A 27,570-nucleotide genomic window follows, 5' to 3' on the forward strand; every position below is an offset into this window, starting at 1 on the left:
AACAACACAGGGGGCGGCAGGTAGCCTAGCCTAAGAGTGTTGGGCCAGTAACCGAAAGGTTGCTGGTTCAAATCGGGCCATTCTGTCCTTGAACAAGGCAGTTAATCCCCAACAACAACTGCTCCCTGGGCGCAGATGACGTGGACGTCGATTAAGGCAGCCCCCCGCATCTCTCTGATTCAGAGGTTGGGTTAAATGCGGAAGACACATTTCGGTTGAATGCATTCAGTTGTGCAACTGACTAAGTATCCCCTTTCCCAGTACGCACCCCTACGGTTAGCCCCAAACTGACATGTTACATGTGGCCTTTAAACTCTTGATTGGCCTCAGGATGATGATATCATCAGGAATGTGAGATGTTTTTAGATCGAAAAACACATGCCTCCTGTCCCGTTCTAATGAGGCATCATTCTGTCACTGTACAGACTGTGGTGCATAGCACACTGTAGAGGTCAACACCCCTAGCTTTGTGGGGTGTTGAGGGATCTCACACACACACACACACACACACACACACACACACACACACACACACACACACACACACACACACACACACACACACACACAGAATAATCACTGGCATCGGTGCAATCTGTGATATCTCCAAGGGCTTTTTGACAGGGAAGGGCGTTGAGAGGAGAGGGGTGCAAGTGAAATACGAGAGTAATTACTGCCGAGGCAATCTGCTATTTCTGTTCCTTTTACAGCCCATCTGAGACAAATCCATGGACCTGGGCTACGGACCAGGACACAGAATCAGGACCAAATAACTGCAAAATGGATGGACCTCTGGCCTGCTGTTGCCTTAGTGAAAATATAGGGGAGAAATAACAATACAGTATTACACCGTAAAGCTAAATGAAATTATAGAGAAATGCTCGCTATATTTTATCTCACCATTTGGCAAGAAAACCCTCGCTCTATTTTAAATACCAGCTCCATGAGTAAAATTGTTGCTTATTTGGTTTTGAGAGGCAAAGCAGAGATTAAATCAAAATAAGACGGGAATGTCTGGTGAAATGAGAACCCTGAAGGTTTGGAGATAATATACACACTGGCCTCTATCCATCTACCTTAAAGGGTTAAGTCACAACAGTAGGTCACCAGTAGTGCAGTACTATGCTGACAGTCAGTTATTCTCAGATGCACTGGGGATGTTTTGGTGTGGAGATGTCCATCTCTAATGGTGGACTATCTGCAAGTCTCCATCTGATGTTTGGGTTTGAATAGTGGTTGTTGAGGAGAGACAGGCGCCCCGGACTGATGCTGATCCGAGTCTTCGTGCCACAGCCAAAGAGAACCCCTCTGCTCCCCTCTCTCCAGTCCGGCACCCTCTCCCTCTCCTTACATGTTCCATGCTGTTATGGGAAACCCTGCCAAGTGCCCCCCGGACCAAACACGGTACTAGAGAGACAGTCTGTATAAGTCCACACAAAGTCACTCCGCAGCACTTGGCTCTCTAAATAAAAATCCTCTGGTCCAGGGTGCACACTCACACGTGGTTGTTATCCTGACTAATCAACTCTGAAGGTTGGCATTGAATGCATCTCACATGCTTGGCTTCATAGCATCTGTCTAGGGATTCAGTATTCCCAATGCAATGTCACTGAAAATGCTCACCTCTAGTTTGAGGGGGAAAAAATCCTTTATCTGCAGAAATACTATTAATCTGTTCCTTGAAAAAATAAAAACCTCCACATCAGGATCCCATTTCGGGGAGAAACACAATACATGTCAGACACGCTCGCAGTCCAGCTATCAGATAACACAGCCACATTAAGCAACCTAATAAACAAGTATTTCTACATTGTTCTGTACATTCCAGAACAGTCCGGTATTCGCCAGACAGATCTTGCAACAAAGACGACTAATCTGCAGTTATTATACAGAGTGTCCGGGTGTCATTGTGGTGTCTTTCAACAGCTCTGTACCACAGGGAGACTACTGTTGGACCAGCAGCTTCATCCCATCACTACCTTGGCTTGGACAGAGTGGGACCTGGACTCAGATACTGAAGACATGCGGTTAGCTATGCATGCAGGGGGCAACTGAAACCAGGTGGTATGGCACATCTCCTAGAACCCGTGTTGCTGACAGGAGCACAGGAAGGGAGAGCATATACACACACTTCTGTCATGTATAAATTACACAGCCACTGGTTGGCTGGCTGGCTCTTGACCTATTTTACAAGTGGGGAGGCCAGTGACACGTCCAGTGACCTCTACACACCCAGGCTAAAGGTAGATGGTGGGATTAATTGGCTCGTCGGCCTCGATCATTTGGCCAGAAGAATGCGTGGAATCCAGAGCCACTCCATAAAAGTCACTCTCTGTGAACACTGCTCCGAATCATTAAATCCCGTGGCAACGGCCATGTGAGGCTGTAAAACATGAGGAACTACCACTGAGGCCTCAGCTCTGAGCTCCGGCCATCCTCTCCGAGCCCTCCTCTCCGAGCCCTCCTCTCCGAGTCCTCCTCTCCGAGCCATCCTCTACCACCTGATTGATGGCAGAGTGAAACTTTATGGGGCGTGTGCAGCACAGGGAGAGCAGAATAAACCAGTAATCGCTTTGTCTAATAACAGAAGTGATAGCGCAAAAACCCAATAGCACCCAAGTACATCAAACACCAACCTTTTACTAGATATGTGGGGCGCAGCGAGCACTCACTCTTGACAATCTGTCAAACTACTGTAAATGAAGACTAACTTGAGCATAAATGACTGGGAAAATACAAGATTTGGCCATTCTTCCACCTGCAGCCAAGCATGACTAAGGTAAGGAAGAAGGGCAGTAAGAGCATGTATGGTGCAGTAGCAGCACGTGTTGTTGCCAGAGGCCTGTGTACCCTAGGAAGCTATATGAGTGGTGGAACAGGCAGAGCTCTACATCACATTACCTTGCCAGAGCTGTCTGCTTAGCGCTTGGTCATCCGGCACATTCTCTCGCTGTCTCGTACTGTTTCCATTACAGACAACTTCAGACGCGCTAAATTAGAACCAGTTAAAGCCCATGAAAACATGTCATCGCACCCAGAGTGGGATTGTTTTAAGGGTAGAGCCTGGAAACAAACTCCTGCTTCCTGCTCCTCAAATATTTTGTGGTTTACCTGTTATTGCCTCTGTGAGAACGCTAGGGAACACCCAAGGAAAAAGGCTGCCACTGACATCTGGATACTTACTGTACATTAGTTATTAGAAAACAGTGTTCCATCCTTTGTAGAAGGAGTATGTTGACATTCAGAGAGACTTTTAGGAGGGATGTTAACTACCTCGTGGAGGGACATACCGTACACTGAACTTTAATAACAGAGCCAGGTGATTTGTTCTGAAAGAGTCACATCACAGACTGGGACAGACTGGCCGAGCTTTGACCCACCTGGAGGGCACAGTTCATCATGCGGATGACGTAGTCAAACTGTTGGTGGTCCAGTATGGCCCGGTTCTGCTGGACGTGCAGACTGAGCTCCTCAGTCAGACACTGGCGAGCCGCCTTGCCTTTCAGAGCACGCAGCGCAGCCGGCAGGGTCTGGGAACACAGCACAGCAGAGCCTATTATTTAACACATATACCATGTCAAACCACAACATACATGAACAAAAACAGTGGGGATAATCATCTTCTGAATTGATTTCTCAACTTTCCAGAACGTTATGTCCCAGAATTCTAGAACCAACCAGGCTACAGCCAAGAAACCTAAGCTGGTAGCTCTGCAGGAGCTCAGGAACAGGTACAATAGCAGCTACAGTATTACCAGTCCAGACAGTGAATTGTTGACCTCTGGGAAATATTAATACGACACATTTCATACTAATGTCAAACAATGAGAAAATGTGATGGTCATGCGTCTGGGTAATGGTTTTCACATTGGCTGTATAATGTATATTGAGGTGAAGGGTTTATAGGCTCGGGGGTGGTGGTGGGGTCTATAGCTGGCGTACTGTGTGTTCCTCTATCGACACAGGGATGCACGGCTGCCTTATATAACCTGCTTATTACAGCCAGAGGTGCAGGCATAAAGGAACTGGCTCCATTTCATGCAGTACACACGGGACACCCGCATCAACATTCCTATGGGCTCTTCTATAGGGGGTGTCACGGTGCGGGGAAATCAAAGAGCATCATTTACGTGTAAATGCTTTATGGGAAAAAGCAGAAAGCAAAACAGCTATGCCATTAACCTCGGTGTTAAAACAATGGGGTTATTTCTGCTGATAACAAGGAGATTATGAGGCTAGTCTAAGTGTTTGATTATCTGTCTCCAGTGTGGTCCTGTCTCCCAGCCGGGAGGTATAATTAGCCTGATAGAGTTGAGAGCTCTAACTCCAGACAGACACACACGGTTGCCTGCCTGCTGTAATCGGAGGGATGGATGTCAAGTCCAGATGTCTGGGCCATTACAGACGTGGCTGATTACACTGTGCTGAGAGACTGGGATTAGGGAGGATGCCGTGCGTCACCTTCTCCGTCTCCTGGGTCTTGTTGTCGAAGATGAAGGAGATGCAGCTCCTCACCACCTCCAGCCTGCGAGCGCTGTTGAACACTAAGCCCATCTTCCCCATGATGGACACTGCACAGATGAGGGCTGAGCAGGTTAGGATACAAGAGTGGTAGAAATACTAGCTATGCTGTACAGACGCCATTCAATACTCAACAACTAAGTGCTTCAGCTATTAACACATTATAAACAGACTCCTGCCAGCCATTTATCTCACACAGGAGCAGACAGAGTAGAGCTGATGTTTGTGTCTCACGTACCCACGGGAGGGCCGGCGGGCACCACACACTTCCTCTCTGAGCGGGTGGTGGTAGTGATGGCAGTGGCGCTGGGATGCTTGGCCAGGCCCTCCGCCAGCAGCCGCTCCACCTTCTCATCGTCCAACAGGGGGAAGGGCATCACATGCACCCGAAGGTGGGAGCCCTCTGTGGGCCGAGGCACTTTCTGGAACGCCATGTGGGGGTTGGGATTCTCCTGTAATGGACCATTCAAATAAAACATACAGACAAGCACAACACTATCAACATCTGTGACGGCCATAGGACATGCTAGAACACTAAAGAGTACAGAAAGTGCCTAATGTGAACACTATAGCATACAGGCCCAGAGGCTGAGTGATGTTAACCCACGTTTTTGTACAGTTGGTCAGAGAGTTCCCTCATGTGCTTCTGCAGCTTGGCAGGGCTGGCCGCCCCTCTTTAAAGCGCTCCATGTCAAAGGCCACCAGCTACAGAACCAACAACAAGTCAGTCAAACTGTTCCCAAACGTACAATCTCTCGACAAGCCCAGCTTCACACACAACAGTGAAATTAGAAAAAACTGTTGCCAAATCAGACAAGAGCTGCAAAACATACAGTCTGGTTACAGTATCCATGCCCGACAGTACCTCATCAAAGAGATCACAGGCTCTGTAAGGCGGACCCCTCTCGGACACGAAGCCAGCGAAGCCATGCCATCCAGAACTTTGGTCAGGAAGTCATTCTCGATCAGGCCTCTCTGGCCCAGGAAGGCAGTCTGTAGGGGACAGGGTCAAAGGTTAAATAATGGTAGGTACATAAAGATGTACGTTTAGGACTAACAGCTTTACTTAACTTTTCTGAGGAGCTTCTCTTTTCTTTATTATTATAATTGTCTTATCACAATGAACCCAGTCACAAAGTGAAACAAATGACTGAAGATGACTATATGCAAAAGAAAGCAAGCTTTATCTGCTGAATTAGGCCTGTGATTCGTGCTAGTGGGTGAAAGAGATAGAAAATTGGGGGCAGTTTCTGGACTCCCCAGTCATCGCCTCTCCGATAAAACAAAGTGCAGAGTTTCTGTAGATTTGTGATGAATTCCTGGCCCATAATCCGAGCCATGTGGGGTACTTTGAGGGGGACGTGCTGAGAGGTTACCACGGAGACGCGCAGACACAAACAAATACAAACCCGGTGATTTTTTTACATTTTAATTTGATACATTTCATAGTCTCATCGCGAGGCCATTGGCCAAGGCTGACAGCACATAACACAAACAAGCAGATAGCATGGTGAAGAGTCATACGGTCAGTCACTAAAGCGCATCAAAAGAACACACACATGCTGAAACAAAACACCTCCAAACAGCTTTATCAGACAGGATAAGACAGGTTAGGAGAGAATCCTCTTGTTCTTGGATTCTCTCCAAACATTCTTTTACACGTTGAGAGAACATGGGATAAACGTCAGCCTATCAAATGTTAAATGGGGACAAACAAATTGAATAAGAAACGTAACCACCTTCATTGCAGTGATCAGTGAAATGTGGTATTTTCCTGGGATTACAACAGCATGGGTGACGAACGTGCGTCATAATCAGGAGACACATTGAGGGTGTGATGGAGCACATGCCTTCAGTTGGCAATAGGATTTTTGACCCACCCAGATTGAGTTGATCTCACCTTGTGAAAGTGGATAACAGGTTCGGAATGGATGCGGATAAGCTGCAGGCAGGACCTGTAGCCCTGAAAGAGTTGTGCAAACAGCCTGAGGAACACGGCTCGCACCTCCTTATCCTGAAAACACAAGAGGGGAGAGTCTCCTCACAAACATGCCATGAATACCACCTTGTTAATTCAGTTCACATCTTAACGTGATTATTCTACCATCTGAAGAAATGGAAAACCCCACAAATTCACATTTTTGTGCTATTCATAGGTCGGACAAGAGATGTGCGTGCTATAGGAGATATCTCAGAGCAGTGGTGTCCTCCTCATATCACAAACACATGATGTTCTGGGAAAAGGCTCCATCTATTACAATGAGACATGGCCAGGGGTTAAGGTTGAAGACACTGTGTTCACTGGAATGATGGGCCTTACCAACAGTTTGAGGTTGGAGGGGGCTGTGCGAGGGGGTGGGAAGGCATTGTCAGCTATCTCCAGATCAGGATGCAAAACCTGAAAAAAATAAAAATGCCTCTTAGTCTTGACTTATTATTTTGTTCGTTCCCACGTACACTTTTATTGTTCAGATTACATAAACAAATACCCATTACAAGAACTAGACAAGTTACATAAGGACATTCTACAGCTGTTTGCAACAAACCACATTCTCATTATGATCTAATGTGAAATATCTAGTGGGGATCTGTGATTTACAAGGGTGAGCATTCAGCCTTTACAGACAGAGGCTGTGGTGTGTAACAGGTACATACCAGAGACAGGGCAGTGTGAAACAGGTACATACCAGAGACAGGGCAGTGTGAAACAGGTACATACCAGAGACAGGGCAGTGTGTAACAGGTACGTACCAGAGACAGGGCAGTGTGTAACAGGTACGTACCAGAGACAGGGCAGTGGTGTTAACAGGTACGTACCAGAGACAGGGCAGTGTGTAACAGGTACGTACCAGAGACAAGGGCATGTGTAACAGGTACGTACCAGAGACAGGGCAGTGTGTAACAGGTACGTACCAGAGACAGGGCAGTGTGTAACAGGTACGTACAGAGACAGGGCAGTGTGTAACAGGTACGTACCAGAGACAGGGCAGTGTGTAACAGGTACATACCAGAGACAGGGCAGTGTGTAACAGGTACATACCAGAGACAGGCAGTGTGTAACAGCAACGTACCAGAGACAGGGCAGTGTGTAACAGGTACGTACCAGAGACAGGGCAGTGTGTAACAGGTACATACCAGAGACAGGGCAGTCTGTGTAGTGTGTAGCAGGGACGTACCAGAGACAGGGCAGTCTGTGTAGTGTGTAACAGGTATGTACCAGAGACAGGGCAGTCTGTGTAGTGTGTAACAGGTATGTACCAGAGACAGGGCAGTCTGTGTAGTGTGTAACAGGTATGTACCAGAGACAGGGCATCTGTGTAGTGTGTAGCAGGACGTACCAGAGACAGGCAGTCTGTGTAGTGTGTAACAGGTATGTACCAGAGACAGGGCAGTCTGTGTAGTGTGTAGCAGGACGTACCAGAGACAGGGCAGTCTGGTTAGTGTGTAACAGGTATGTACCAGAGAAGGGCATCTGTGTAGTGTGTAACAGGTATGTACCAAGGACAGGGCAGTCTGTGTAGTGTGTAACAGGTAGCTACGTACCAGAGACAGGGCAGTCTCTGTAGTGTGTAACAGGAGCTACGTACCAGAGACAGGGCAGTCTGTGTAGTGTGTAACAGGTAGCTACGTACCAGAGACAGGGCAGTCTCTGGAGTGTGTAACAGGTACGTACTTACCAGAGACAGGGCAGTCTGTGTAGTGTGTAACAGGTATGTACCAGAGACAGGGCAGTCTGTGTAGTGTGTAACAGGTAGCTACGTACCAGAGACAGGGCAGTCTCTGTAGTGTGTAACAGTACGTACTTACCAGAGACAGGGCAGTCTAGGGTAGTGTGTAACAGGTACCTACTTACCAGAGACAAGGCAGTCTGTGTAGTGTGTAACAGGTACCTACGTACCAGAGACAGGGCAGTCTGTGTAGTGTGTAACAGGTATTACCAGAGACAGGGCAGTCTGTGTAGTGTGTAACAGGTATGTACCAGAGACAGGGCAGTCTGTGTAGTGTGTAACAGGTATGTAACAGAGACAGGGCAGTCTGTGTAGTGTGTAACAGGTATGTACCAGAGACAGGGCAGTCTGTGTAGTGTGTAACAGGTTCAGGGAGCTGGGACAGGGCAGTCTGGTGTAGTGTGTAACAGGTACATACGTACCAAAGACAGGGCAGTCTCTGTAGTGTGTAACAGTGGTTCAGGGAGCTGGGACAGGTGGATGCACTCTGGAATCTTTATGGTTCCCCATCCAGATCAGCTATGATAACGTCCAACTGTAAGACAGACAACACACATCACTAAACAATCCTTCGAATTAGTTAGATTCCTATTTTAGCTGTGGAGCACATTCTACATTACTATGGCAGAGCGTATAAGACAAACTAAGGCCGAAACCTGCCAAAACAGGCTCTTTGCCAACACAGTGGAGGAGTCACAACTCCCTGAATCTAAGGGACTCAGGAGGCCGCATCAATCGGCACTTCACAGTATAAGGAATGTCAGCTCAACATAACATTTCCTTAAAATGTAGTGACTCACATATAATATATATATATATATAAATAATAAAGGCTTCATGATTCATAGGCAACTGCTACATTGGGCAACTGGCTACACTGTATTGAATCAGGATCAGAGGTGGGTCAGATGGTTCATGTCTGGAGAAGGTGCTAAAGATCACTCACCAGTTCTTGGATCTCGCTCTGGAACATGGAGTGGACCCCGATGATGAAGGGGGTGGGTGAGCTCAGCACCTCTAGCAGCCGTGACGGCAGGATGGGGATGTATGGGTAACTGAGTTTCAAACAGGAGACGACAGTGAGGAAACACACCATTTGCCAGGTCAAATTCTACATCAATGTGTGGTACTCAGTAAACCAGAGAATACTCTTTCAAGTACATTTACATTCCAGTCATTTAGCAGACACTCTTATCCAGAGCAACTTACAGGAAGTGTATTCATCTTAAAGACATATGAGAACAGATAACCAAGACCACTTTGGAAAGTTATTCTGTTTTGTCACAAAATGTCAGAAAGTCAGATGGCAACGCAATCAACATGAACATCTTAATATGTTTGAACTTTCAATGGACTCATAATCAAAGCCCAGCCTAGGTAACACTTTTATTGAGAAACAAACAAATAACGATAATAAGAAAGAGTATCATTCAAGTCACACTTGGTGCAAGGCAAGTCATGTCAATAGCCGAGGTGTAATGGGGACTGATGGGGGAATGTGGAGACCGACGGGCCAATCACGTACCTGTATTTGAGGGGGAACATGAGTGCCTCCAAGGCACGCGACGCCTCCCCTAGTCTCTGGTAGCTCGTAGAATGGAACAAAACCTTGTGTTCGGTCAGAACCGCACAGAAAAGACTCAGAACATTCTGGATTCCTGGCAGAAGAAAGTAGAGAGAATGTGTAATTAATGAGGTATTCGTTTGGACAAATGATAAAAAACATACTGTTGGGGGTGGATTTTATTTCTAAACTGAGCAAACAATACTCAGAGTAAATTATATTTCTTAGGGGTGATAGAATGTGGTGTTTTCAATCATGTGTGACTAGTTTGTTGAAATTATTGGAGGAAAGACCTGTTTTGCAGAGACATATTGTATGAAAACCAAAGTACTGTACACGCATCACAATATTTTGAAAACCTCTCCCTCCCTTTACTGACAGTATATTAGACACTAGATGTTGACCGATTAATCGGAATGGCCGATTAATTAGGGCCGATTTCAAGTTTTCATAACAATCGGAAATCGGTATTTTTGGGCGCCGATTTGCCGATTTTATTATTTTTATTTTTAATAATTTTTTTTATACCTTTATTTAACTAGGCAAGTCAGTTAACACATTCTTATTTTCAAGGACGGCCTAGGAACGGTGGGGCAGAACGACAGATTTTCACCTTGTCAGCTCGGGGGATCCAATCTTGCAACCTTACAGTTAACTAGTCCAACGCAATAACGACCTGCCTCTCTCTCGTTGCACTCTGTAACGATCGTCTTGAGGAGAGAGATTGGACCAAGACGCAACGGGTAATGAAGACATGATGAATTTATTGAACAAGACGAAAACGAACTACACTTGATAATTAACAAAATAACAAAACGACGTAGACAGACCTGAACTGGAAAAACTTACATAAACACGCAGAACAGGAATAGACMACACAAACCGAAACAGTCCCGTGTGGCGCGACAAACACAGACACAGAAGACAATCACCCACAAACAAACAGTGAGAACATCCTACCTTAATATGGTTCTCAATCAGAGAAAATTAATTACACCTGCCTCTAATTGAGAACCATATCAGGTAACCCATTAACCAACATAGATACACATAACATAGAATGCCCACCCCAACTCACGCCCTGACTGACTAAACACATACAAAAACAACAGAAAACAGGTCAGGAACGTGACACACTCCACAAGGAGACTGCCTGTTACGCYAATGCAGTAAGCCAAGGTAAGTTGCTAGCTAGCATTAAACTTATCTTATAAAAAACAATCAATCATAATCACTAGTTAACTACACATGGTTGATGATATTACTAGATATTATCTAGCGTGTCCTACGTTGCATATAATCTGACTGAGCATACAAGCATACAAGTATCTAAGTATCTGACTGAGCGGTGGTAGGCAGAAGCAGGCGCGTAAACATTCATTCAAACAGCACTTTCATGCGTTTTGCCAGCAGCTCTTCGTTGTGCGTCAAGCATTGCGCTGTTTATGACTTCAAGCCTATCAACTCCCGAGATGAGGCTGGTGTAACCGAAGTGAAATGGCTAGCTAGTTAGCGCGCGCTAATAGCGTTTCAAACGTCACTCGCTCTGAGCCTTCTAGTAGTTGTTCCCCTTGCCCTGCATGGGTAACGCTGCTTCGATGGTGGCTGTTGTCGTTGTGTTGCTGGTTCGAGCCCAGGGAGAGGGGCGGAAGCTATACTGTTACACTGGCAATACTAAAGTGCCTATAAGAACATATAATAGTCAAAGGTTAATGAAATACAAATGGTATTGAGGGAAATAGTCCTATAATTCCTATAATAACTACAACCTAAAACTTCTTACCTGGGAATATTGAAGACTCATGTTAAAAGGAACCACCAGCTTTCATATGTTCTCATGTTCTGAGCAAGGAACTGAAACGTTAGCTTTCTTACATAGCACATATTGCACTTTTACTTTCTTCTCCAACACTTTGTTTTTGCATTATTTAAACCAAATTGAACATGTTTCATTATTTACTTGAGGCTAAATTGATTTTATTGATGTATTATATTAAGTTAAAATAAGTGTTCATTCAGTATTGTTGTAATTGTCATTATTACAAATACATTAAAAAAAATATTAAAAAATAAATAAATACAATTTCAAAAAAAATTTTCTCCAAAACGGCCGATTAAATCGGTATCGGCTTTTTTTGGTCCTCCAATAATCGGRATCGGCATTGAAAAATCATAATCGGTCGACCTCTATTAGACACTCTATTAGACTTATAACGAACAAACGGCTGAGAAAACAATGTTATTTTTTGCCCACAGTGAAAACAGGTGGATAAACAATGCAATTTCAGCTACCAAACAGTAGTGTATAAACTCAGCAAAAAAATAAAAACATCCCTTTTTCAGGACCCTGTCTTTCAAAGATAATTTGTAAAAATCCAAATAACTTCACAGATCTTCATTTTTAAAGGGTTTAGACACTGTTTCCCATGCTTGTTCAATGAACCATAAACAATTAACGAATATGCACCTGTGGAATGGTCGTTAAGACACTAACAGCTTACAGATGGTAGGCAATTAAGGTCACAGTAATGAAAACTTAGGACACTAAAACACCAAAAGAAAGATGCCCAGGGTCCCTGCTCAACTGCGTGAACGTGCCTAAGGCAGGCTGCAAGGAGGCATGAGGACTGCAGATGTGGCCAGGGCAATAAATTGCAATGTCTGTACTGTGAGACGCCTAAGACAGCGCTACAGGGAGACAGGACGGACAGCTGATCGTCCTCGCAGTGGCAGACCACGTGTAACAACACCTGCACAGGATCGGTACATCTGAACATCACACCTGCGGGACAGGTAAAGGATGGCAACAACAACTGCCCGAGTTACACCAGGAATGCACAATCCCTCCATCAGTGCTCAGACTGTCCGCAATAGGCTGAGAGAGGCTGGACTGAGGGCTTGTCGGCCTGTTGTAAGGCAGGTCCTTACCAGACATCACCGGCAACAACGTCGCCTATGGGCACAAGCCCACCGTCGCTGGACCAGACAGGACTGGCAAAAAGTGCTCTTCACTGACGAGTCGAGGTTTTGTATCACCAGGGGTGATGGTCGGATTCGCGTTTATCGTTGAAGGAATGAGCGTTACACCGAGGCCTGTACTATGGAGCGGGATCGATTTGGAGGTGGAGGGTCTGTCATGGTCTGGGGCGGTGTGTCACAGCATCATCAGACTGAGCTTGTTGTCATTGCAGGCAATCTCAACGCTGTGCGTTACAGGGAAGACATCCTCCCCCCTCATGTGGTACCCTTCCTGCAGGCTCATCCTGACATGACCCTCCAGCATGACAATGCCACCAGCCATACTGCTCGTTCTGTGCGTGATTTCCTGCAAGACAGGAAGTCAGTGTTCTGCCATGGCCAGCGAAGAGCCCGGATCTCAATCCCACTGAGCACGTCTGGGACCTGTTGGATCGGAGGGTGAGGGCTAGGGCCATTCCCCCCAGAAATATCCGGGAACTTGCAGGTGCCTTGGTGGAAGAGTGGGGTAACATCTCACAGCAAGAACTGGCAAATCTGGTGCAGTCCATGAGGAGATGCACTGCAGTACTTAATGCAGCTGGTGGCCACAGCAGATACTGACTGTTACTTTTGATTTTGACCCCCCTTTGTTCAGGGACACATTATTAAATTTCTGTTAGTCACATGTCTGTGGAACTTGTTCAGTTTATGTCTCAGTTGTTGAATCTTGTTATATTCATACAAATATTTACACATGTTAAGTTTGCTGAAAATAAACGCAGTTGACAGTGAGAGGCAGTTTATTTTTCTGCTGAGTTTATTATACACTGAGTGTACAAAACATTAGGAACACCTGCTCTTTCCATGACAGACTGAACAGGTGAATCCAGGTGAAGCTATGGTCCCTTATTGATGTCACTTGTTAAACCCACTTCAATATGTGTAGATGAAGGGAAGTAGACAGTATAAAGAATGATGTTTAAACCTTGAGACACAGAGATTGTGTATGCGTGCCATTTAGAGGGTGAATGAGCAAGACAAAATATTTAAGTGCCTTTGAGCGGGGTATGGTAGTAGGTGCCAGGTGCACTGGTTTGAGTGTGTTAGAACTGCAATGCTGCTGGGTTGTTTAAGCTCAACAGTTTCCCGTGTGTATCAAGAATGGTCCATCACCCAAAGAATATCCAGCCAACTTGACAACTGTGGGAAGCATTGGAGTCAACATGGGCCAGCATCCCTGTGGAACACTTTCAACACCTTGTGGAGTCCATGTCATGACTAATGGAGGCTGTTCTGAGGGGCAAAAGGGTGTTCCTAATGTTTTGCACACACAGTGTATATCATGATGATAAGAAAAATACAATCTCAAAAATAGCCAGAGGAAATGACACGCTATGAGACGATATAAATAATATGTCAAATACCAATATGACATTCCAGTCAAATTCTCAAGTTTACAGTTCCTGTTATTGTTTCCTATCAACGTAGTGGTAGACCCATCCATCACACAATACAGAGATAAAGACATAGGCACACTGGCAGACATATCTGCAGTCCGCAACAAACTGAGGTCACTGATTCTGTGTCTGCCTCCAGCTCAGATAGACCCTGATAAACAGGAATCGGAACATGAAAAATTGTCTGTTCCGTTGTTGACTGAATACCTGGATCTCTCAAAGCGACATAGGCTGGTTACATTATATGTCACCTCAACGTGACTTCCTGTGTGGAAGTGTATAGGTCTGAGGTGACTAATCTGGCATTTTTGCACTTGGCAGCCAATTAGGTTTCACAATGGCCTCCTGAGGTAAGCAGCCTGGCTTGTTTAGTGTCCTTGAGGTGTTTACATATCTATGGGAAACAGCAACACATTTCCGACCCTAAATAACAAGAGACAGACTGGGCCAAGACAAAGGCAGCAACAACAAACAGCCCAGCAGCCTGTCCAGGGCCTGTCCATTCTATCCCCTTGGGGGCCACACTTCCTGAGCAGTGTGACATGTTGGACGGACATTCCTCTGGGATGACCTCTGGACACAGTGGTGCGTAGACATGCTACACGTATATGCACCACACCACCCACTAGGTCTGGGCCTTTTCCCCAGGTTTTGTTTGGTCATAAGGTGGACTGAATAACTTAGTACCTGACAGGCTGGGAGAGAGACAAAGTCCATCACACAGGGGTGTGCAATGTAGCCTACTGTAAGTTGTACTGTATTTCATGTTATAACTCAAATCTGTGTTTAATCATTTGTTCTTACAGATTTGACTGACGGTCATGATGAATCACATGGATTTAGCATGTTACACTAAACACATGACTTTAAATAGACCCTCCAAGCAGAGGAGAAAAAGAGGACACAGGCCAGCCAACATGGAGAGCAAATCTGTTGCTGATTCATGGAATAGAATCACGGAAGTATGAGAGATTATAAATAATGAGAGAATATGTTTTGACATATGATCCGACCTTGGGCTGTGCAGCGGTTGCATCGTCACGATACTCAAACACGCGCAGTTTTTCCCCTATAATTTTTTCCCGGCAGCAAAGGTAGAACGAATGTGAGAAGGTCACTTCTGGTGACATTTTGAAAGGACATTCTACCCCCCAAAAATGAGGAAAATAAAACATGTAAATGTTGACACCATCTGAAATAACCTTCAGCTCAACTGATGCAGCATAGCGGCTTTAAAGCCCTCATGCAGTCTTTGTAAAAAAAAAAAAAAAATCAATCAATCACCACTGTATGTCTAATAAATCACTGTTTTTACTTAATAACCCCAAAATATATTTATACGTTTTATCCCTGAGGCTCCTTTGGCCCTTGGTCTGATCGTGTGGACGTAGGAAACAAAGTTGACGATACTGTATTTACATACACAGCCCTGATTGGGCTGATAGGATGGCCTAGACTCTCGAGCCCAGCCCCTTACCTCGACGAACAGTCATTGGTCTCTTATAATCAGATCACATTGTGATGTAATCATGTGGACCAAAAGTTCCACCTGAAGACGCTGAAATTCCAGGAATATTAACCCCCCAAACAACTCGTACACAAAAGGCCATTATCATAATTTTCACAATTTCAGAGTGTTATTTCGACCTCAGTGTGGAAATATATATATTTAAAAAAGGATAATTACATTTTTAACTGCACTGCCCCTTTAAATGAATAGGCTGAAGCATGGGGTTGTCCATCTGCATTTACTTAATTGACAAATCTCAAGACTCTAAATGCATCCAACGCTACTTGGTACAAATAAACGTTGTAACTAATCACACCGATCTTAAAATTGCGTCTCGGCAGAGATAAAATCAAAAAACGTGGCGGCAACAAATTAACAGGCCTGCCCCTGCTATATTATTATAGGGGAAACACTGATTCTGTACTCAGAACATACTCTCAGCCTGCATTGTATAACAACAGTGATGGATGGGAGATGCAAGGTGCTTCGCTTACACGAGGCGCATGATCTGGAATGCCTATCCTTCATATGATATCATGCAGTACTGATCAGTTCTTACAGGACATCGGTCACGTCACCTGTAGCCCAAGAACATGACAGAGAGCATCTCTTAAGAGTTACATGCAGTCCTACACAAGTAAGCAAACAGCAGTGGCGTGAGGTGCCCAGGCCTCTCTGTCTGCCCATCATCTTCATCGGTCAGGGACAGGGGCCATGTTCAGATCCAGCATAGAGGGGAATGGACACACTACTGTACACATCACAACACACAGAGACATTCCTCCTGATGGTTGAACTGAGCTGCACAATAACAAGCCCCATGTCCTCCTGTGACTCCAAAAACAGCTGTCTAGACCTGAGGAGTCTATCCTCTATCAAACTCCAGGTAAATTCAAAACTTTGGAATGTCAAATTTAGAGAGAGACGTATGAATTGGGTCCGTTTTATTAGCTTTGTGGACTGTTCCTGGATAACATGTGCAGTTATTTGGTAACAAAAACAAAGAAGGTGAGGACTGACACAAACCATGGCTGAGGATAATGTCAAGGTACAGGCCATCTCTGTGTGTATCCAGATTGGCTACAAACACATGACTTGAACATGACCCTGATAATTTGTGTATCGGTAAAGTACCCCCCCCATGTGCACGTCCACTGCTCGCTGTCAAATTAAACACAAAGGAGCATGCAAACTATTATTGAATTCCTCAAGGGGTTCAGGGCCTAATGCTTACAAGAAACATAATCCATTTAGTTTTGTAACACATTCTTCTAATCACACTAAATGAGGGCTTATTTTCCATTACAAATAAAAAGCGTCAGAAAAATTGGATTGGATTTCACTTATTTACTAACTCGCCCCCAACATCAGCCCCTGGAATGTAGACTTGACTGCTGCAGTGATTTGTGTGTATTAAAACCACATACTTGAGTCCAGTGTATGCACGAATGCAGTGAGCAGGAATTTGGGACAATATAAGGTCATAACCACGTGAAGCCACCAAACCACAGCAAAGCTACGTCATGTGTACAAGAATGCAAAACAGACAAAGCAAATCCTAGTAAAGGAGTATACATACAGTGCCTTGAGAAAGTATTCACATCCCTTGAATTTTTCCACATTTTGATGATACAAAGTGGGATTAAACTGGATTTAACTATGAGTCTATTATTTTCAAAATTCTTCAAGCTCTGTCAAATTGGTTGTTGATCATTGCTAGACAACCATTTTCATGTCTTGCCATCAACTTCAAGCAGCTTTAAGTCAAAACTAACTCACGGTCTTCTTGGTAAGCAAATCCAGTGCATAGTTGGCCTTGTGTTTTAGGTTATTGTCCTGCTGAAAGGTTAATTCATCTCTCAAAGTCTGGTGGAAAGCACAATGAACCAGGTTTTCCTCTAGGATTTTGCCTATGCTTTAGATCCATTATGAAAAAAAAATTACTGTGAAAATCTCCCCAGTCCTTAACAATTGCAAGCATACCCATAACATGATGCAGCCACCACCATGTTTGAAAATATGGAAAGTGTTACTCAGTAATGTGTTGCATTGGATTTGCCTCAAACATAACACTTTGCGTTCAGGACAAAATGTAATTGCTTTGCCACATTTTTTGCAGTATTACTGTTGTGCCTTATTGGAAACAGGATGCATATGTTTTGGTATATATTTACTCTGTACAGGCTTCCTTCTTTTCACTTTGTCAATTAGGTTGGTATTGTGGAGTAACTACAATGTTGTTGATCAATCCTCAGTTTCCTCCTATCACAGCCATTAAACTCTAACTGTTTTAAAGTCACCGTTGGCCTCATGGTGAAATCCCGTAACGGTTTCCTTCCTCTCCGGCAACTGAGGAAGGACGCCTGTATCTTTGTAGTTACTGGGTGCATTGACTGACACCCCATCCAAAGTGTAATTAATAAAATCACCATGCTCAAAGGGATATTCAATGTATTCAATGTTTTTATTTTGACCCATCTACCAGTAGGTGCCCTTCTTTGCAAGGCATTGGAAAACCTCCCTGGTCTTTGTGGTTGAATCTGTGTTTGAAATGTACTGCTCGACTGAGGGACCTCCACAACAAAATGTGGAAAAAGGCAAGGGGTGTGAATACTTTCTGAAGGCACTGTATATGTTCATTTGTACAGCATTAACCCAACTGCTTAGTGGCTATTCAATTTGAGAGTTTCAAATTGTGATTTGGACAGATGCTTTATTCATAACCATGTGATCATCCGCATAGTAACTCTAAACCTCTTAATGTTGGAGTTGAACCTAAAAAAGTTTAATACCATCAAGGATCAATACCGGATAACCTGTCATACAACTAAGCTACTTACTAAAATAAACAAAGAAAACGATGCAAACAATATGATTAAGAGGGATGTTCCTAAAATCTGGCACTACACTTCGTATTCAGCTGTCAGGTTATTTGAGCCGACCCGCGTAAGCATGTTACCAGGAAACATAAGCTAAATTACAATGTGAGCTGTGTATACTGTGACTGTACGTGACCAACAGGCAGAGCAGCATAGAGCTACTGTACTGCAACTAAGTAGACCCGATGCAGACCAGACTGTAAATAACGGAAGAAACATGATGGTGCCATAAAGTGGAGTCGAGTTCATGGAATCTGGGTGTGACTGGTTGTACTGTAGTGTAGTAATGAGGAAGCAGAAGCCCAGTGACATACCAAGCTGCTGGAAGAGCAGGGCCACACTCTTGCATGTAACAGGCAGGTTGTCATTCAGAGGGGTTTGGATTAGCTGTCGGTCGCCAGCTCCCAGGGAAAACAGTTTCTGTGGGAAAATCACCAAAGTGAAAAGTCATAGGTTATATGAAAAACCATTGGATGGATCTATCATAGAACTAGATAAGACTGTACAACAGTTTCAGAGACAGACATTTTTTTTTTTACAGACATCAAAACATGTTTTCATGGTACTGTATATACCATTAGGAAACTGAACAAGACTGTACCTCAAAACAAGGCCAAAGGTCATATAGGCAAGGGAGAAATGACAGTACAATGGCAGTTAAGGGATCCACTGTGTGAGAGTTTTTTTGACGATCTCCCAGAAAAATGAATAAAACACGTGTTGTTGAACCCGATGGACATCGCAGCTGCATGACTGAATTAGCCTTTTGAATCAGTCCGGCTGCAATGGGAGAAACCTCAATGCATGTTAACCTAAATTTCACTGGCACGGCACAACGCCTCTGCAATCCAATAGGGACAGTCACGTCCATCGCTGTATCCAGTGTGGCTGAGGGTAGAGAAGTAAGCGTACAGTGGAAACAGTGTGTTCGCGTGAACACAATCAGTACGTCTAATTCAGCTAAACCAATGTTGAACATGATAGGGGTACAGACAGTGGTTCAACAGAGTTTGACTTTTGACCTGACGATCCTAGTGGATTGAAACATGGTCAATGAAGGTATTAATTGGGAACATAGCCTTTCTGTTATTTTCAACTGAGTTTGAACCAGCTAGAGAACAACTCTCTGTTCCCTGATTCATGACATTCCTTCATGTTTGACAGTCTCCCCACTCTGCGGGGAGTGGCGATAGTTTGAGGAGGAACACTGGCATGTGTTGGTAAATTACATCAAAAACACAAAAATTACGCTAATGTCCAGGATGTGAACTTAACCATGAACTTAACCACATTCCTTCCCCTTTACAAACACAGATGAAATATTGTCCAGTTTTTTAAAGCCACATTGATCACCATTGTCTAGACTTTAAGGGAACAGACCAGCGTAGGGTTTTTGTTAAAGGCCAGCTTCAGATGTGGTTTTTAATAACCTAGTGAGAAGTGAAAATATAAAAACAGGCCCCCTACTCTGTTTTTTTTCTACCCTAGCTTCACTAAGTAATGTAATCAGAAGACCAGCTAGAAAAATAAAATATTATTATTAGGACATTCTGCACGTGGTGGTACAGCAATCTATGGCACCATCTAGACGAGGAATGCATGATTGAATGGAAAGCAAACGCACATGGGCAAAAACATGACTTCCTTCCTCACTCACACTCTACTTGTAGGAGACTGAAACTATAATAAGCATCAGGCCGTCAGTAGGTAACCAGCACCTTGTGTGGGTCTAGCAGCAATATTAACCCAGACTGACCCCTAGTCTGGGGTGGATTCGTGCCTGTGGAGAGCAGGCCAGAAGGCTTGATAGATGGAGGTATTTGAGGAATTGTTTGCTTTAGTAAMGCCTGCTTACCTGGGAGCCGCCAGCCACAGGAACCATGCACGTGAAGAGGTTGGAAACCAGCCCCTCCAYGGGGAACGGCAGGCTGTCGACGTACACCGTGTAGATCAGGCCCAAGCAGCCCTGGGGAGGTCAGGAGGAGACAGACACACAACCAGGTCAATCAACACACTCACATACAGATGTATCGCAAGATACATACACCCAATCACAATTTCGCACCTAAATGGACAATTAAAGACACTGTGTTGGAATTTGTCATCTAATACAATCAGATTTATAGTATTTTATGTAATATTCCTAATGTTCAGCTGACATGTGTGGTTTAATGGCAAATACCTGGGCAGAGCAAATCTAAAAATAAATGCTAAAAGAATTTGTGTCGGAGACATTTGAATGCCAAAGTTGAATACCGTAGTGGTCCAGTGGGGTGCCTAGGGACAGGACAGATCCGCTAAGCCCCACTCTGTTCTTAAGTGAGGGATTGGCTGGATATCCTGGCCTTGAGTACATGCAGAATTCACTCTACAAAGCCAATATGTTCATTCTACGCACACAGGATCCAACATCATGCATTCTATCAACATCATGAGACAATCGATAGCGCAGCAATTAGTGCATTGACTACTGTTTATCATGCCAAGGCTAATTAGGCAGAGAACTGTCATGAAACTCATGAATAGGACCAAGAATGTTCCTGGCCAGGTCAACTATAGATAACAAATAAACCAGCAAAAACTGAAATGACCTTTACGCATGGTCATCTGACATTTTGAAAGGAACCTATTTTAGTCAGGAATTAATCAGTGTTATCATGTTACCCGGAATATTTCAGGATAATCCAGCCTGGAGACCAGAATGAGACTTTTTGGTGCAAAGACTTGAGCAGGCTGGATCAAGCCATCCTCTTCCTCATCCTCATCTGCATCGGTGGTCTTTGTTCCCTGAAACAGCAAAACAGAAGAAGTTATTCAAATGGGAGAGTTCAARAGTGATATGGGGGTGAGTTAAGACCCTGTGCAGAGTAACCGCACGTAGCAGGCATAAAAGAAACACCTGAGCAGGGACGGGAAAAAACTGATGCTTTTCTTCTGACCCGCTGAGGGTGGCTCTAGTGTTATCTACTCCCAGGTCAAACCACAGTGTGTACATTCTACAGTACATCACATACTGTAGCCTATTTTTGGAAACATGCAAGTGCCACCCCCTCCTCGATAATTCCGATTAATGCAGGCACAGAGTACAGTGCACACAGTACGAGTACTATTCAAAGTGATAATGCTACATTACTTATCCGTCAAAAGAACACAGTACGGAAAAAAGTCTCCTCAGGCTGACAGGCACACAGTACTACGGAGGCATTTTCATGCACAAAAAACTCAAAATCCTGTGTTTCCTCTGCAATGGGGTACAGATTTGAGTTGTAAAAAATCCTCTCCAATGTGCAGTACCCAGTAAAACAGATACTCATCACAGTTGAGGAGTTGAAAGAGCAAAGAGGATTTTCTTCAAATCACCATGGGGTTCATAAAAGATTACTAACACCAAAAAATAGATCATAAAACATTATTTTCATGGAGACCGTTTGAACGAAACCCAGGAGCTTAAGCGAGGAGGAGTGTCATTTCCCCTCCAGAGTCACATACTGACTAAAGGCCAACCGTAAATCAGCAGTGAGATGTACAGTGTAAGAAATCAAGTCAACTATGCATCAAGTCACATTACTCGGTTTACTAAAATAGTTGTGAAAACACTAATAACAGAGTATGAATAGGCTACGTCCAGTCTGGAATTTACCCATACTGCTTTCTCATCTGTTCAGTTGTTACTTCACAAAATAGGGTATTTATTTTAAAGACTACAACGTCATTACTTTGGTTCCCTGAGTTGAGGAATAATCTTTTGTGGTTTGGAGATTATTCTAAACTACGGCTACAAACCCAGAGCTGGAGGTTTGAAATTCAAATGACATTTCCTTCAAAACGGAGTCACAAGATGTAATCAGTATAGAAATAGCTGTAATAAAACCCCTGAAGCCTGAATTCTAAGTATTCAACTATGTTTTTCCCATAATAACAGAGAACCAAAGATAATTAAAGCAAAAGCTGCTCGACCTCTGACACTTCTCATCCAGTAACCACACTGGAGATAGACCTAGGCCTACCTGTAGGATATTAATAATTCAAAACCTAGCCAAAATACGCCGCAGACATTTGTGTTCGAAGGACATGGCGTAATGTACCATAAATAGCAATTGAGTGATCATGTTAAACTAACAGCATATGGGCTAAGTCATTAAGGTGAATGATTTGAACAAAGATACCTCCCCACTCCTTCCCAAAGTGCTCCACTGGGACACAGAGGTCAAGTCTCAGTGGTCTCGTCTCAATCTGGTTCCAATTGTCCCATACCAGGAGCCGTCAGTCCTATCAGTTTACAGAGATAGCAGCCTCACAGGGCTCATTCCTGGCTAAACCCTTTATCAGAATCACATATATTCCTTCAGACAATGAAAACATGCCACAAGAGCTCTTGCATGCTCCAAGCAGGGGACACAGGATCTAAATATCCCGTGAGATGGGAAACACATTTCTACAGCATTCTAAGGATTTGGTTCAATTATCGGCAAAAATACATTTCTGCCTCTCGAGTCCAATCACATAGAATAAAGCCACGCTGGTTTAAACACAACAGGGTAAGGCTCATGATAATGCCCACGTAAATAAATAAAACATTAAAAAAATGTATGCTGGCTTACAAGGGTCTACGAAAACCATGTGTGCCCTTTTCAGTAAAATGCTTTGCAGACTAGGCCCAATATACTGTACTATCCAAGTTAGGTGTATTTGACAAAACACAAGGCACCACAAACTAGTGTTGTCACGATACTAACATTTCACTAACGATAAGATACCAGGCCAAGTATCACGATAGCACAGAGAATTCTGATTGGTCTTGCGTCCTGTTCACCCCGTCCCCCGATAATTCTTCCCGTTTTGTAAACGTTATGCGTGTGCTACACAAAAACCTGTCACTGATATTCACACTTCTACTCAATAAAACAAATATTGAATTTAAATTCACACTGTTCACTGTCTACTGCATAGAATGGCTAAGTTGCTCATATTTGCACAGGTCTAGCTGTGATTTGGCTGGAGGAATGAGAGGAAGGAATATACATGCATAATAATCTGCATGTCATTGTGGCAGTAAGGGGAAAACACTGCATGAAACCTTAACTCTTCAGTTAACAGACAAGACACACACACACTCCCTCCCTCGCACACTCTCTCGGTCTCCCTCAAACACACACCACTCTCTCTCTTTCCCACACACATGTACACACTGCTCTCTCTGTCTCCCTCATAAAACACACACACACCACTCTTTCCCACAAACACACTGCTCTCTCTCCCTCATAAACACACACACCACAACTCGCGCTCTCCCACAAACACGTACACACCACTCTCTCTCTCCCACAAACACATTGCTCCACACTTTAAAAACGTTAGGCACCAAAACAGAATGTATGGAGCACCAGAAAGAGAGATTATGAATCCTACTTTTGAAGCACATCTCATGAGTAGCAGACCCTTTTCCTTTCTTCCTGGGCCAATCAAATTTGCCTAACCTACTGTCAAGTTTACAGGTCGTTAGCTAGCTAGTTAATAGGTAATATGACTGAAAAACATTGTTATCAAAACAATAATTAGTGGCCTGGGATTAGTTTAAAACGGCCCGCGATATGGTTTGTGAAATTTTATGAAATGAGCGCAAAATAGTGCAGGAAGGAAAAAGGGTAGGTCCGGTAAGAGCCGTTTTCTTTGCTGTAAAACTGCAAACACGACTGTTACAAAGCTGTTTTTACTCTCGGTTACTGCTGCGTGACAGAGCCTATCAGACTGGCCTGTGCTCTTCGCTACTGTACATGTAACAGCAGCAGACTGATCAGGGTCTACATCCCCCCTCGCCATCAAAGCTAAATTATATATTTTTAAACAGACGGAGGAATAGATGAGCAGGAAGAGCGGACGGAGAGGAAAGAAGCAGGTGAGTGATGACTGGAAGGGGATGTGGCTGGCTGATTACAGTTGCCACAGGTGATGGGCGCATGAACGTGAAGTGGACATTATTGCACCTGCGCATTCAAGAGACTAGCGTTGCTTAAATTCAACTGAATGTCTAAACAAAACTGACTTTATAAATATTTGATCATTTTTGTAGTATCATATGAAACYGTAGTACGGTATTCTAAAATGTTGGCATCATGATGTTTTGGTACTGTGGTATTACCGTGATACCGGTATACCGTGCAACACTACCTCAAACTACTTCAGCATCTTGCTAACCTTGTTAACAGTGTAAATGTGAATATTGAGAACATAGGTCCTGGCTCTGGTGCAAACCTTTGCAGTGGATGGTATACTGTATCAAGCTGGTCCACAGTGAGAAACCAGCCCCACATCTGTCCAGTGTGTGATCCAAACGCTTATCCTTATCTGAGCCATTACCAAGTGCACAAAAGGGGTCTGGGAACAGTTCCTGGAAAGAAATCAAACCAAAACAGAAAGGTGGGGCCATGATGAAGAGGCAGTGAGGTGACCAGCCACATTTAGCCCTGTAATCAAGACCTCTAATGATCCTGTATTAAAGTCTGCGATGACACTGCACTGATCGTTATGGGTGGCCTTCGCCTCTTCTCCCTCAGTAGACCGGCCGGCATGTGAGGAGGACAGAAAATAAATAAGGGAGGATTATAGTCTGGTCACGGAGGAGAGGGTCCAGAGTCCTCCGGGGGGTGGGGGCGGGAGCAGAGTGGACAGCTGCAGGACATCACCGAACAGCGTCTGACAGGGGAATTAGACTATTGCAGGGCCGGTTACGTGACCTTCCAGCCCAGGCCTAGACCAGGCCCGGCTAGAGACCCAGTCCCAGCTAACCTAGCCGTCATCCCGCGTATTTAATGATGTGGTGGTTTATACCTTGTCAGGCCAAGGCCTTGTTTGAAACCCACATGGAAAATCAGTAGTTCTGCATCCAGGCACAACAAGGGATGTTTGTGTAAATTGGTCTGATTCATTCAGTACACTGTGTAATGGTAAACTAATGTTAAACTCATCGACATGCTTGGATGTTGAGTCAGATCATTCATGTAAACGGAATCATCACATCAGAATGTAACATGTCAGTCATTATGACCACGTAGTTAATAAAGGTTAGAATTCCACCGGAATTTACATAAGAGGATATGATCAGATTTCAATTCCCTTTTTCATAAGACTCCTTGAATTAACATGACTAATGGTCCGAAGAATTCCACCTGATTGAATGGGGCCTTTCAAAGAATGTCAGATTTCAATTAATTAAAGGTCACTGACTTGAATGAATATGACTAATGGCCATGGTTATCATGTGTTTTATAAGAGGCAGGGGACATGTCCTGTTCTTGTGACAAAATGCAGCACTTCAGAGACCGTCTGGAGGGTGATGTCAGGCCATTGTAAGGAGTCATATTCTTAGACACAATTAGACATCCAGCCAGGCATTCTGTGTAATGTATCAGGGCAAACCTTGAGAGGATTGAGGTCATTGCAACAGTTTATTTCAGGGGTTTGTGAACTTGTGCGGAAGAAAAAACATCAAAGACAGAACTGAATTCATGAGGATGAGTGCATCCAAGAACCAGTGCTAGAGGGGATGAGATGTCAGCTCATTGGATACGTCTTTTGTCCCATCACACCAAAACCCTTCAGTATGTGAAGTGTTGTTCAATTCATCGCAATTCATCCAGAATGCTGTTATTTTCCCACTTTAGTGGGTTCTGGAACACATCATGCCGTGACACATTCCTAATAGTACAAAAATGTGCCATGCAAGAAAACATGTCAAAACAAAACAATTACAACACAATGAAAAAGAAAGAAAATCCCAAGAATTAACAAATAGCAACCTGCTGGATGAGAGAGTAGCTGGAAATGATAAAGAAATGAACGGACATAACCCTGTGCTGCTTATCAAGAGATGCATCATGCTGCCAGCCGAGACAGTAGGCACTATCTACCATACCGTGGTTCACTTATTTAGCCCTTATGACCCAGATCCTAAACCCAGGACCTGCAGGACGTAGTCCTATTCAGCACGTGTGTAAGTGTTTAAAAGGCATGAAAAAACACCAAATGTCAAACCATACGTACAGTGGCTTGCGAAAGTATTCACACCCCTTGGCATTTTCCCTATTTTGTTGCCTTACAACCTGGAATTAAAATTGATTATTGGGGGGTTTGTATCATTTGATTTACACAACATGCCTACCACTTTGAAGATGCAWCATATTTTTTATTGTGAAACAAAAAATAAGACAAAAAAAACCTGAAAACTTGTGTGCATAACTATTCACCCCCCTTAAGTCAATACTTTGTACAGCCACCTTTTGCAGCAATTACAGCTGCAGGTTTCTTGGGGTATGTCTCTTTAAGCTTGGCACATCTAGCCACTGGGATTTTTGCCCATTCTTCAAGGCAAAACTGATCCAGATCCTTCAAGTTGGATGGGTTCCGCTGGTGCACAACAATCTTTAAGTCATACCACAGATTTTCAATTGGATTGAGAAGACCGAAACAGGTTTCCCTCAAGAATTTCCCTGTATTTAGCGCCATCCATCATTCCTTCAATTCTGACCAGTTTCCCAGTCCCTGCCGATGAAAAAAATCCCCACAGCATGATGCTGCCACCACCATGTTTCACTGGGGATGGTGTTCTCGGGGTGATGAGAGGTGTGGGGTTTGCGCCAGACATAGCGTTTTCCTTGATGGCCAAAAAACTCAATTTTAGTCTTATCTGACTAGAGTACCTTCTTCCTTTTGGCGAACACCAAACGTGTTTGCTTATTTTTTTCTTTAAGCAATGGCTTTTTTCTGGCCACTCTTCCATAAAGCCCAGCTCTGTGGAGTATACGGCTTAAAGTGGTCCTATGGACAGATACTCCAGTCTCCGCTGTGGAGCTTTGCAGCTCCTTCAGGGTTATCTTTGGTCTCTTTGTTGCCTCTCTGATTAATGCACTCCTTGCCTGTTCCGTGAGTTTTGGTGGGCGGCCCTCTTTTGGCAGGT

General features: G+C 44.0%; 1 protein-coding gene across 1 annotated transcript in view; it reads right to left on the bottom strand.

Moving 5' to 3' along the window:
- Positions 1 to 3,310: 3,310 nt before the first annotated feature.
- Positions 3,311 to 27,570, bottom strand: part of LOC111969339 (myotubularin-related protein 13-like) — an 89,864-nt gene continuing 65,604 nt past the window's right edge. Inside the window, 16 exon segments of the mRNA XM_023995403.2 lie at positions 3,311 to 3,530; positions 4,462 to 4,571; positions 4,760 to 4,973; positions 5,129 to 5,196; positions 5,199 to 5,226; positions 5,387 to 5,448; positions 5,451 to 5,514; positions 6,422 to 6,535; positions 6,842 to 6,919; positions 8,672 to 8,757; positions 8,760 to 8,784; positions 9,196 to 9,304; positions 9,775 to 9,907; positions 18,932 to 19,037; positions 20,473 to 20,583; positions 21,282 to 21,404. Coding sequence (XP_023851171.1) covers positions 3,339 to 3,530; positions 4,462 to 4,571; positions 4,760 to 4,973; positions 5,129 to 5,196; positions 5,199 to 5,226; positions 5,387 to 5,448; positions 5,451 to 5,514; positions 6,422 to 6,535; positions 6,842 to 6,919; positions 8,672 to 8,757; positions 8,760 to 8,784; positions 9,196 to 9,304; positions 9,775 to 9,907; positions 18,932 to 19,037; positions 20,473 to 20,583; positions 21,282 to 21,404 — 1,623 coding nt within the window. The 3' untranslated portion in view covers positions 3,311 to 3,338.

Source organism: Salvelinus sp. IW2-2015, linkage group LG10 (genome assembly GCF_002910315.2).
Source record: "Salvelinus sp. IW2-2015 linkage group LG10, ASM291031v2, whole genome shotgun sequence".
Taxonomy (NCBI): Eukaryota; Metazoa; Chordata; class Actinopteri; order Salmoniformes; family Salmonidae; genus Salvelinus; species Salvelinus sp. IW2-2015.